At 60.5% G+C, this 13,147-nt stretch overlaps 1 protein-coding gene across 3 annotated transcripts in view; it reads right to left on the minus strand.

The window, feature by feature from the left end:
- Positions 1-13,147, minus strand: part of BRF1 (BRF1 general transcription factor IIIB subunit) — a 57,925-nt gene that overhangs the window by 23,998 nt on the left and 20,780 nt on the right. For all 3 annotated transcript variants that reach the window (XR_013440857.1, XM_036113508.2, XM_036113519.2), the window contains exons 4-5: positions 2,750-2,781; positions 283-355 (exon numbers count right to left, since the gene is read on the minus strand). Coding sequence is in view for 2 of the 3 variants with exons in the window: in XM_036113508.2 (XP_035969401.2) it covers positions 283-355; positions 2,750-2,781 (105 nt within the window). In the remaining variant the exon portion in view is untranslated. The remainder of the gene's footprint in view (positions 1-282; positions 356-2,749; positions 2,782-13,147) is intronic.

The raw sequence follows: 13,147 nt of genomic DNA on the forward strand, positions 1-13,147 counted from the left end.
GCTCCAGGGAAGGCAGAATGGGCTAGGAAAGCACCTCTCCGTCTGCAGAGGTCCTGCCTTCCCCGGGGCACCAGCCACCAGGTGTATTCCTCAAGAGGTGGACAGATGGGTCCCGTTTCCCTCTGTACCCTCCTCCACACCTGCCGGGGACTGACCATGGGCGCTCTGGTTCTAAACCAGAAGTGATCCCCAAACTGTCGGGCTCCCAGCTGCTTCTCGGACGTTTCTTACGACCCGGTGGAGCCCCTGTCCCTGCACAGGACTCCCTCCCACCCGACGTACCGATCGCTGGCGCGTTGATGCACAGCTCTCTTGCCAGAAGAAGGAACGTCTTCCCCAGCACGTACACGTTCACCTGTGAGGAAGAAGCCACAGCTGAGGACAGCACTGGGATTTAGGAAACGTTTGCTTTTGTTCCTTACGACATGCATTTCACTGTTCAGTCTCTGACAGCCCCCCCCCCCGGCCCTGGGCCCACCCTGCTTCCCAATCCCAGGCAGCTTTTTCAGACCCTGCACTGTCTCAGCAACGACTGGATCTGCTACGAGAGAGACTGCTGACATAGAGCCCAGGGCTCGCTGTGTGTCGTTCAGAGTGCTCCGCACCCCTGCGTGCTCCCTTGCTGGGATCCCTGTCTGTGTCCCCGTGGACCAGCTCCGTCATGGCCGTGGGTCTCTGCAGGCCTCGGTGACCCTCCCCCCACCCCCATCAAGTCCAAATCGGCTGTGGAGTCCACCGCCTGACCAGGCTGCTTGCAACTGAACACGGTGTCAAGGACTCTAGGGTGCAGACCTCCAGTGCGGCTGAGCCTGGGGTTGTCCTAAGAGCCGGTCCTGTGCTGACCAAGGCCTGGGGGGGTAGGAGGGCTGTGGGGAGGGGCTTCTGAGCCGTGTTGCATGACAGGCGTGGCAGAAGCTGTTCTGCTTGGATAAGGTGCAGATTTGGGAGAAGCCCAGGCTTAGCCCCTTCCGCCTGAGCTGGACAGGCCTGCCCTGCCCCTGGGACTCGCAGGCCTCAGTGTCCTGGCCCTGGCCCCCTGCCTCTGGTCTCCCTGTAGAGGCCCTTTGCCTTATCAGCCTGGCCTGAGGTCCCGGATGAGGGCCCCTTAGCCTCACGCCCAAAGAAGCCACCAGAAAAGACTGCGAAGAAGCGTCAAGAGCGGCCGTCTGCGGCCCTCAGGGAGCGCTAAAGAACGGTACAAAGTCCGCTTGGAGGAGATGGAGGGTGCGGTGCGGGGGGCCTGCACTCCACACCCAGGCCTCCTCCTCCAGGAAGCCCCCCTCATAGGGCTGGTGGCTCACAGGGCTTGGTTTCTGAAGGGATTCTGCCCCTGGCCTGCCCACCAGAATGCACTCACAGTGTGTGAGCGTGTTACTGTGTGTGCGTGTGGAAGCGTGCATCTTCTAGGAACACCCCACGCTCCTGCGTCTTCACCCTCCCGACTTCACGCCCGTTCGGACCAGAGTGGAACTCCCCGGCCCCGCAGTGTGCTGCCCCCTCCCCCGCACTGCAGCACCTCCCACCTCCCTGACCCTGTCCCAGGCACGTGGAGACCTGGATGCTGCAGAGAAGGGTTCTCTGGAAAAGTCGAATGTCTAGGGCCGTGCTTGTACAACGCGTGTGGTTACTGCCGGAGATGCTGACGTTCGTCGGCAGGCATGAGAAACAGTGACAGGGGCTCTGAGGACCCCTCCCTGTGTTTGTGGCTCGTCCCCGTGGAGGTGGCCGGCCAGCCTTCCCACTCCTGTCCCAACGGGCAGACGGGCTCTGCACGAAGACGGCCCTGAGTGGCCCTGTGCCAGCCACGGCTTCGTGGGGTGCCAGGACCCCCCACCCGGTTCCTGCCAGGGGTGCTCAGCGGGAGCTGAGCCCTGAGCCTGTGTCAGCCCTTGGCGGCCCTGCACCAGCTCCCTGTGTCCTTGCTGGGAAGGCCCAGGAGGGGACAGGCCGTGAGGCCACGCCCTGACCGCACACCGCACGTGGAGCACTGGGCTTCCGTGATTCCAGCAGGTTATTATTAGCGTGGCCACAGACTATTTCAGCAGGGCTCCTGAGAGATGCCATTTATAAAGACAGCTGGGAGGGCAGACACACAGGCAGCATGTGGCTTACGCGGAAGTCGAGCTCTGTCAGCGCGGGGGGCCCTGCGCAAGCTTTCCTCAAAGGCGTGGGATCTTTGTGAGTCCCGCACGCACCCTTCATACTGTGGTCACTTCTGTTCTCCGTGACCCCCTGCTCTTTCCGAGTCCCCCGTGGAGCGATCCCTCCGCCTGCCCCAGTCCCGTCCCCAGGGACGGGACACATGCAGAACCTCGATGGCCCCACCCTGTAAGTGTCCCGTCCACACAGGTGTCCTTCCTGCTGGGTCTTTTTCCATCACCTTCAGTAGTTTGGAAACGAGATGCAACAGAAAATGCCTTCCTGGTACCCAGACAGGGTCCCCAAATAGACTATAATGTGGCTTTCTATACTGTTGAAGATCCATGCATGTGAGTCCCTTTGTTTTTCTCTCAAAGCATCTCCCCTCAGACCAATTTCACCTGGGTCTTTCCACTGGCTCTGAGGCTGGGGCCACGCAGCCCCCAGGGCAGCACTGTGACCCTGTGTTTACTGCCCCCCCCCCCCCGGTTCTGAAACAGACCCCACCCCGGTGTGTCCTCTGTTCTGTGGACCAGCCTCCAGCCTGGGTGGCACAAGCCCCAGTCCCAGCCTCCCTTGGGAACGGGGCTCAGGAAGGAAACCAGTCTACCTGGAGCAGGTCACTGAGGTCGAGGAGCATGTCTGTGGCAGGAGTCAAGGAATGTCTGCACCCAAGCCCAGGGGCTCCGGCTGCCCAACCCCTTCCCCGAGGCGCAGACGGAACACATGGCACAGGACCTGGTGTGAATCCGAGCTCGGCACCGGATCTCCCAGGAGGAGTGAGGCATCAGGCTGACCGGAACCTGTGAACCACTCCCAGGGCCAGTGGCGTAGCCCTCAGAGTACACGCGGCCTTCACAGAGCAGCCCCCCACCCGTGGGGCACAGCCCAGAAGCATGGGACACTCACGCCATCCCTCGAGCAGCTACTGAGAGCCCGCCAGGCACGGCGTGTGGCGTCTGCCCCATGGCGCGTGGCTCCTGGGGGACAGACATGGACAGCGGGCCACCTTTGGTGGCCGGGGGGCACCTCCACGGTGCCGGTGCTGGAGGGGACAGCCGCGGGGACTCTGGGACCTGTCCTCACCCTTCGGCAGATGATGAAGGAGTAACCAGATTAAGTCCTCCGTGATTTGGCACCCAGCGGGACACGCACACCCACACGCTGAGTGAGGCGCCTGGTCGGGCGCAGCGAGACGTCATGTCGCTCACGGGTCTGCTGTGGCTTTGAGACGGTAACGGAGTCAGACCAGACCAGGTGTGGGGGGCGAGACCCTGGGCCCAAACACAGAAGAAAGAAGTCCCCGATGCCACAGGTCCGCGAGGTCCCAGACACCCCACCACGACCTCCAAGGTCCTTGAACAAAAGGCCCCCTGTTCCTCGGTCCCTGAAGGCACGCGCTCGGGCGGGAGGGTCGCCACGAGACGGCAGAAGGTGCAGGTGCCGACGGACCAGCTGGCGGGACCAGGTGCGGAAAGGAGAGCAGGGAGCAGGGCCGTCCTACGGGAGCGAGCGGAGACCCGTGGTGTCGAGACAGACGCACGAGACCAGGCCCGGAGGCAAAGCTCCAGAGACGTAAACGGGTCAGTGGCTGCCGGGGGTGGGGGCGGGGCCCAGGGATGAACAGGGGAGCACAGGGGACTTTCAGTGCAGTTAGCCTCCGTATGATGTCACAGCCACAGGCACCGAGGGCACAGGACGGGCAGGTGCCCGGTGAGCTGCCATCATGGCAACACGGGGCCCCCACCGACGGGGACACCCAGCACAGCAGTGCAGGCGTGGACCGGGAAACCCTGTGTGTGCGGTGGGGGGCGATGGGCAAGTCCGCACCGTTCTGCCTTTAACCTACAACTGCTCTGAGAGATGAAGTCTGTTCAAAAATTAAATTAAAAGCCAAGTAACGGGTAGAAGTTTTGAACAGACACTTCAAGAGGAGAAGCATAGCGTTCACGAGCACATGACAAGAACCCGCCCTCGTTAGTTATCCGAGAAATGCTGACAAAGTGCCCCCCAACAGCACCAAATGCTGGCAAGGACGGGGGCCACCCCAACCCACGCACCTGCCGGCGGGGTACCACGGAACAACCGCTTTGGAGAAAGGCCACAGCTTCCTGTAACCCTGACCTCACACCTGCCTGTGACCAGCTACTCCGCACCAAGGTATGTACCCACGGACACGAAAGCCCGCGTCCACGCACGAGCCTCACACCAACAGCCAAAGGCACGAAGAGCCCAGATGTCCACCGACGGCAGAACCCGTGGCCGGTCACACGTCCCTACAATGAAGCAACCATTTCGTGGCACACACCACATGGATGGGTCCAAAAGCCTGCCTAGTGACACAAATCTTACAGACCAGGGCTTCCCTTTACCGGACGCTCAGAACAAGCCAGACTAACCGATGGGAATCCTCGCACAGTGGGTGCCTCGGGGGCAGGGGGCGGCCTGACCAGAAGGGCCGCAGGCTGGTGTCGCCCAGATCCTGCTGGGAGGTCTGGTTGCAGAGATGCACACATATGGCAAAACTCCCCAAATGGTACCATTAATACTTGTGTATTTTGTTTTATGCCAATTTTCCCACAAAAGGGAAACGAGCAATGTAGCAAATACCGGAATCTAGTCCGTTAATGACCTGCCAGCTGAAGGGCCTATGGGGAACGGCAGAGGCCTGTGCCGGAAAGTGCGAGGCTGGGGTGTCCACCGTGTGGTCCTTCGACCCTGCCAGGGGTCTGAGAGTCCCCGTGGTAAAATGATGGGGAAAGTGCGCGTATCTTACAGAGGAGACTGGAGTTCACGTCGTACCCGCGTGGACAGGCCTGGCGTCCTTGAGACGCTAGAGGCGGTAGGGCACGTGGCCGGTGTGCACCGGCTGCCTGGACGCAGTGGCAGGCTCAACCGCGTACGTCCCTACATGGGCGTCCACATTCCCCTCGTGACCTGCCTGGGGCCCAAGCCTGCTCATGCCCTCAGGGCCCAGCCCACGGCAGCTCCCCCGACTCATGGGCCTTTAGGGGTGTTCTGGTGGCTTTGGAAAGTCTTCTGTCTGGCCTGGCCAGTGGGCCTGTGTCTCTACCTTTTTGCTAAGCAGCTGCTTCTAACCTTCCTGGCACAGGGACACCAACCAGACCTCCAAATTTGCTGGAATCCTAAAAAGTCAGCACGGATGAGGCCTGTCTGCCGGTGCTGAGCACAGCGCCAGGCGCGAGCACATCTGCTCTGACGGCCTCCCTCCTGGTCCCTGACGTGCCCTGCCCGGTGGGACTTCCGCTCAGTGAGCACCAACTCGGAGTGCCGGCCCTGGAAGAGACACGTAAAGGCAGAGAACGGTGGCAGACAAAACACCGTCAGGGGATTCTAGACACTCCTGAGAGTCCAAACGGACCACAGCGCAGGGGGCTCCTGCAGACCACCAGCAGGCTTTGAGGAAGCGTGCCCGGGCCGGCGCTCCCAGCCGCCACGCCAGGGCCCTCAGGACACCATCTGGCTGGTCTGCGTGCTGCTTCCGAAGAACCATCAGACTTGACTTAAACTCAGGCCCGTTTTCAGTAAGTAGAAAGGTAGACGGATTTAAGGGCAAAAGCACACGAGATTTCTGGACAGCCTCACGCTGCGTCCTGCGTCAGGGTGCCCGAAGGGAGAGCCAGACGAACAGCTCTGATGTCCAGTCCAACAGAAGGTCTGGCAGGTGGTGCGTGTGCTTCCAGCAGACGAGAGTGGGGACGGCGGGGTGGCCACGCTACGAGCCGGCACGGCCACTCCCAAGCCCGACGGAGAGACAGGGAGGCCGGAAGGGCGGCATGGTCGGCACCAAGAGGGGAGCCTGCACCTCACGCGACAGGGGGAGCTGCCCAGCAGCGTCCACTGTGCACCGTCCAGCCCACACCCCTTCCGCAGGCAGCTCCCGCTGGGACTCATCTTTGCCCAGGCAGCCACACCACGTGGCACTTATTTACGGACCCAGCACGTCTCTGTTGAGAGAGGCGCTCACAGCCAAGCCCCCACGAGGACAGAGGCCACCAGGAACCCTCCACGCCCTGCCCACTGCGCGAGCTGCGCCTGGCAGAAGAGTGAGTACTCTGCAGGGCGCCGGCGCCCGCTCCCCGCGCACACTCAGCACACACACACACACCGGCTCACGCTCCCCGTGCACACTCAGCATACACACATGCTGGCGCCCGCTCCCCTCATGCACACTCGCACACACACACACACAAACACACACCGGCGCCTGCTCCCCGTGCGCGCTTATCCTGCTCCCGGAACAGTCCACATCCCCAGCACAGTGCACCTGCCCCCAGAGACAGGGCCCGGCGGGGGTGTCCTGTGGTGGGGTCTCCCTTGTACAGTCACTCTCCAGATGATCGACACAGGCCACCGTCATCACTCTGCATGCCATTCCCACAGTCCGGAGGTGCCTGCAGCCCACCCTCCCGGCTCCATGCCAGGGCCTGGGCCAGGAAGCGGCGTGAGAAGGGCCTCGGGCCGGATCCCAGGTCAGCCGCGTGCACCGGCCCACCAGTGGCCCTGCCTCCCTGACTGCTGGGGGAGGGCAGAGCTCGGGCCTGCAGCCCCGGCACGCAGAGACGGTCCATCCTGGGCTGCCGGCTGCCGGCTGAGCACACCTGCGCATGGGGCTCAGGCTCAGCGAGGCGCTGAGCAGCATGAGCCCCGGCGCAGCCCTCACTCGGGCATCCCGCCGACCACTGTGCTGCGGGTGTCCGCTCCCCATTGGCTGGCGGCAGGCCAGCATCTCTGACTGGGGGGCTCCGGGAAGGTCAGCACTCCTGATGCCAGGAGCTGCTGTGGCTGAGAAGAGGGAAGGAGGGGGAGGGAGGCCGGAGCCGGAAGCTGCAGCCTGGTGGCCACGGGGAGAGCCACGGGGAGTCCAGGCAAGGAGGGAGCAAGGCCTGACTTCAGTCAGGAAAGGCTCACCCGCGGCTGGAGGCAAACCACCCAGGGCCCGGCCGCAGAAGCAGAAAGAGCCGTCAGGGGTGAATGCCAGGCTAGGAGGGGCTGCGGCTCACCACCACGAGAGTGTGCAACGTCGCCCTCCAGCAGGACGCACAGGAGGACAAGCCAAAAAGCCAGATACGACGCAGGAGAGCAACTGGGAGTCACGCCTGTGGGGAAGACCCTCAAAAGAAGGAGGGCCAAGCACAGAGGCCTGGGGCGCACACAGTCCTGCTGGGAGGAAGGTGACGCTTAAGGTGCGGGCGTTTCCCAGCCAGCCAGGCTCAAGGGGCCGACCGCCAAGAGCAGGCAGAAGTGGGCTGAAGGGCGTGCGTACAAGCTCCCTGCGCACCGTGCCCAGCAGCAGTGAGCGTGGAAGGGCGGGAAGAGCGGGAACAGGGGGAAGAAAGGGCCTGAGGCGAGCGCACAGCCAGGTCTAACGGTGAGGGGGCCAGCCTAGCTCCCCGCTCTCCGCCTGCCAGCCACAGGATGTGAAACCCCCTCGGGGGAACAATTACACACAGGCCCCACAGTTTTTCAAACACAATATCCATCAATTCAATAAAAACTTACCCAGCATGACAACAGGCAAGACCAAATAAATACCCCCAACCAGTAAAAACAGAACCACCAATGACCCTCGCGTGGGCTATTAAAGACTTTTGTGTAACTTAAGAGATGGGGAAATTTACCAAAGACTTAGAATCTGATAAACAGTGATAATTGAAGTTAGGAAGTTACTTAATAGATAGGTTTGAGACGCGGTTACACACAGCCAAGGAAAGGCCGAGGGAACTCAGGTCACTGGAGAACACTCAGACTGAAACGGAGAGAGAAGGAAAACAAACAGAACGGGAACCACCAAACCCAAGGTGGGATGGGATGCTGTGCGTGGGCCTGGAGCCCAGAAGGGAAGGGGGGGGCACACACCGGACCAGACACCACGCTGCCCCCGACTCGCCCAGAACAGACAAAATACGTGAAGCCACCAATTCTAGAAGCTCTACAAACAACAGGACAAAGATACCCCCTCCCAGCAGGCAGTGAGGGGAGCTGAGTTCCTTGACAACAGTGATGAGAAGATGCAGAGTCCCCTGGACCCTGGACAGGACAGGGAGCCGGGGAGCAGGGTGGCCGGCGGGCGCCGCAGAAACGACTGCCGGCCACTCCGAACATCTGCCGAGTGAAGATGTTCCACACAAATCAGAGCGGAGAGAATCTTTCCAGCAGGCAGACCAAACACGGAGGAGAATGGTCCGGACCAACGCACAAAATCAGGATGGGAAGGGTGACGACGGGGAAGTGTGAGCGAGCCTCCGGGATCAGGCAGCGGCGGCCACGCTGAGGCAGCGTCGTGGGGTCCACGTGGTTCGCGTGGCCCGGGGGCATGGGCGCTGCAGCTGAGGCAGAATCTGCAAAGTCACGGCACAGGATGGAACCACTAGGGTGGTGGGCAAAACGGTGACAAGTACGTGCAGAACAGACAAGCTGTTTAAAGGAAAACAGGACAAAACACCTGACTTCTCTGACAGATGGTGAGAAGGAGAGAACAAAAGACAAATGGAACGAACAAAAAAACTGGTGGAATTAAACACAAATATAGCAATAAGACGTTTAATATTTTAAGACTGGATTAAAAAATCAGAGACACACACACAATTATACGTTGCTCACAACAGACAGTCTGAACTATGTGAGGAGGGACTGGATCTCAAGATGGAAGAGACGGACCGCGCACACACGAAGCGAGAGAGCAGGCGTCCTTGGGCCGCGTCGGATGCGGGAGAATCGCGGGGAGAGGTGCTCGGTCATCAGGGGACATTCCGTGAGGCTCAGAGTCATCTCCCCCAGGGGAGAGACCGTGTCCGGTCTGCATCCTCCCAACAAGGCCGCCCCAGCACAACGGGACCCGGCGGGGTTGGGGGAAAGACGTGAGAGGCTCAGCGCTCTCCTTCTGGTCTGGCAGGCAAATGTCAGCAGGGATGAGGTGACCGTGACCTGATCGGTATTCCAAGAGCACTCTGCCCAGCAACCACGGACATGCATTCTCCCGAAACATACCACTACCAAGTGGACCGTGCACTGAGCTGTGAATCAAGGCACAGGAAATGCGGGACCGTGTTTGGTGGATGCCCGGGCCCACACACAGCTGCGCTGGAAACTGATCATACAAAGATAACTACAAAACCCCCAACTGTTCTCAAAATACGCGGTAGACTTCTACGGGACTCAGGGACCTGAGACAAAGTAACAATGTCAATTAGAAAATATTCTGGAGCAGAGTGATGATAAGAAGGTGACACATCAAAGCTGCGTGATGTCACTAAGCTCTGTCTAGAGGGAAATTCGGAGTCTCAAGTGCTGTTATTAGAAAAACAGAAAGACTACAATCAAGAACCTGAGCATCCGTCTTAGGAAGCAAGAAAACTAGTAAGTCAAACCCAAAGAAAACAGAAGGAGAGGAAAAACAGAAAGAAATCAATGACACAGAAAATAAGCACGCACCACAGGTCAATGACCAAGCAGAAGTCTGGCTCCTCAGGAGGACACCGGGGCGCCCCCACCGTGGGCGGGGACGGGCACAACCGCCTGGTGGTGCCGCACATGGTTCAACACGGAGCGCCCACGACATCCTGCGCACGCGCCTGCACCCCCTGAACCGCCCAGACCGCAGACCGCGGCCCGAGAGATGGGGGCTTTGGGGTGGGGCTGCTTCCCAGGTGACAGGGCGAGGGCCCCGCTGAGTCGTGGGCTCTACTGGGTGAACCGCGCGGTATGTGGGTTACGTCTCCACAAAGCCACCACCCAGAAAAAAAGGACTCCTAAAGCCGGCAGCACCCCAGCAAGGCGGAGCAAAGGAAAAGGAGGCAGAACCACCCGCGGGAGACGCGGAAGGGGGCGTCCACCATGGTGGCAGGGTGGTAACGACTTTATGCCAACACAGGCGGGGTCTGAAATCACGTGAACGGTGCCTCGCAAGAGGAAACGGAGCAAAACCGACAGGCACCGAGTCTGAACGCTGCCGTGCGTGTTGCCGAAACGGAATCCGTAATTGCGACACTGCCACGGAAACGCTAAAGGCCCAGAGGGCTTCGCGGTGGATTCCCCCAGACGCCTAAAGAAGAAACAGGGCTGACGGCCTCCAAGCCACCGGGTGCCGCATCCCCGACAAGGATGCGCCAAGAAGAACAGCAACACGGGCCAACCGCACAGCTGCCCACGTGACACGGGCAGAGACGCCCGGCAATGCCTACGGAGGGTAACACGCCATGGCCAAGGCTGCTTTAACTTCTAAAGATCAGTCAGTGTGATTCAGCTCGGCACCTTTAAGGGACAGACCCCACGTGACGGTCACACCGACAAACACGTGGGAGACTCACGCCCTTCCTGACAAGAGCCCTCGGCAGCAGGAGAGAGGACACGTCCTCCACCCGATAAAGGGCGTCTGCCGGGGCCCGCAGACTTCCACGGTGGGCGTGGACAGCGCCATCCGCGGCCCGGGCACAGCCAAGGACACCTCCCTCAGGGGCACGCACACCACATGGGTGACAGGCACACAGATCGGAAGGGATGAGCTAGAGTTGGCCGCACACAGGTACGCTAAGGAAACAAGAGATCCCGACATTCAAACAGTAAGATTAATAACTGAATTTTGTAGTATTGGACATAACGTCAATGTATGAAACTGGACTGTCCCTGTGTGCATCACCAGCAAGAGGCCATCGACGTTCGTGCAAACACTCGCTCAGGAATAAAGCGAACAAAGCACGGGAAAGGCCCCTCGTCCAAAGTAACACAAGGTCGCCGCAAGTAGGGAATCCCGGAAGAAACAACAGATAGTCAATGATCGGAAGAATCAATATCGTTCACATCAATGTCTTTTTCAATCCCCCACAAGTGGGTCCATAAACCCCAATCAAAAAATCACACAAGATTTCTCACAGGAATAGACAATCTGATTCAAAACCTCGCACAGAAGGACAGAGGGCCAAGGACAGTGCAGACGCCCGGGGCAGCAGGTCCTAAGATGCATGCCCGAGCTGCGGTTCTAGCAGTCTGCTACTGGCCCATGGGCAGGCGAGCGGACCCCAGGAGGGCTCCGAGACGCCGGCGGCAGACCCTCGCGCACCGCGTGCTGGACGGCCCTCGCAGAGAAGCAAACCTGACCCCTCAGAAATCCCAAACTCCGGGCTGCCTGGGTGGCTCAGTCGTTAGCAGCTGCCTTCGGCTCAGGTCATGATCCCGGGGTCCTGGGATCGAGCCCCGCATCGGGCTCCCTGCTCAGCGGGAAGCCTGCTTCTCCCTCTCCCACTCCCCCTGCTTGTGTTCCTGCTCTCACTATGTCTCTCTCTGTCAAATAGATAAAATCTTTTCTAAAAAAATTCTAAATGGTCTGTTTAAAAAAAAAAAAAAAGAAAGAAATCCTAAACTCCAAGGGGACCCGTAAAACCGAAGGCTTCTGGAAGGGACCCCACGAGAGTACTTCCACGACCTGGGGCAGGCAAACTGGTGCACACGTCAGCCGTGAAGGACAAGACGTGGAGGTGGCCCTCACTTAGAGTTCTGCCCATGGGAAGGTCCCACCAGAAGGGACGCAGCCGGGAGGGGAGGCTACTTGCCACGCAGACACCTGGCCCGCGCCTGGACCCAGGACACAGCTGTGCACACTGTTCAGGGCAGGACTGGCCTCCTGGCCCGCAGCCCCAGGACTCCAGACGCCCCCGTGCAGGCAGCCCGCGCCACGTCAGCGTCTAGCGGCTTTGAATCTGCAACTTCCTGTGCCCGGTGACGCCGGCCGCCTCTCACATGTGCCAACCAGCCGTCCCGCGGCCTTCTTTCAACCACGGGCCCCGTCAGCTACACAGACACCCAGTGGGGCCCGTCACAGGAGTGAGCTCCCGGTGAGCACGGACTCCGGGGCCGACGTGCCCACACAGGTTCATCGGTGTAACCGACGCACCATCTGGGGGAGGGGGTGTCTGCGCCAGGGGAGGACGTGCGTGGGGGTGGGGCTCACGGGCAATCGCTGTACCTCTCCCACAATCTCACTGTGAACCGAAAACTCCTCTAGAAAATCGTTATTTAAAAACATTTTCTTTAGGGGCGCCTGGGTGGCTCAGTTGGTTAAGCGACTGCCTTCGGCTCAGGTCATGATCCTGGAGTCTGGGGATCGAGTCCCGCATCGGGCTCCCTGCTCAGCGGGGAGTCTGCTTCTCCCTCTGACCCTCATGATCTCTCTATCTCATTCTCTCTCTCAAATAAATAAATAAAATCTTTAAAAACAAAAACAAAAAAAAACAAAAAAAAAACATTTTCTTTAAAGTCCTTGGTTGTCCTTGGAGACACACAGGGAGGGGCAGAGGGAAGCAGGTAAAGGTGGGCTGGGGGCTGGTGGCAGGAGGGACAGTCCCGGCCCATACTGCCCTCTGAACAAGCAAGAAACAGGGTCGTCAGATGAACGGGAGGAGGGGACATGCGGCGGCTGGAGTCAAGGAGTCAGACTCTGGAAGCTCAGCCCCGGCCCGCGAGGCAAACTCCTCCCACAGCCCCGGGAGTCTGCGGCCCGGGGGGACAAGGGTCTGCAGGTGGCGGTGTGCGGGGCGCAGCCAGTGGGCCCGGGGCTGCTCCGTGCGTACCTGTCCCCCGCCACCAGGCCCCCGTGGGTGCTGGCAGCCGCAGCTGAGAGGCCGCCCCGCACACACGGCTTCCAGGCTCAGGCCTGCCAGCAGCTCGGTGGCACCCCGTAAATACCAAAGGCTTCAACACCAGCTGTGGCGGCGAGACCCCTCCCGCTGGTGCGCACAGACCCGCCTGGCTGCCGCCCTAACGCTTCTGCCCAGGGACGGCAGGCTTGGCCGCCGTCCGGCCCCCCTGCCTCGGGCGACAGTGACAGCGCCGCTGGGCCGAGTGGGGACTCTGCCATAGTAAGAAAGGCTCCCCCACAGGGGCCCTGCCCTCTCCCTCCCGCCACAGCGCCGGCGGCACCCCACTGCTCTTCCCGCGGCCAGCGTGCCGCCCGGTGGTCGCCACCCGCTTCTCCCACGGGAGCTTCTGCTCT

Source organism: Halichoerus grypus, chromosome 8 (assembly GCF_964656455.1).
Source record: "Halichoerus grypus chromosome 8, mHalGry1.hap1.1, whole genome shotgun sequence".
Lineage (NCBI taxonomy): Eukaryota > Metazoa > Chordata > Mammalia > Carnivora > Phocidae > Halichoerus > Halichoerus grypus.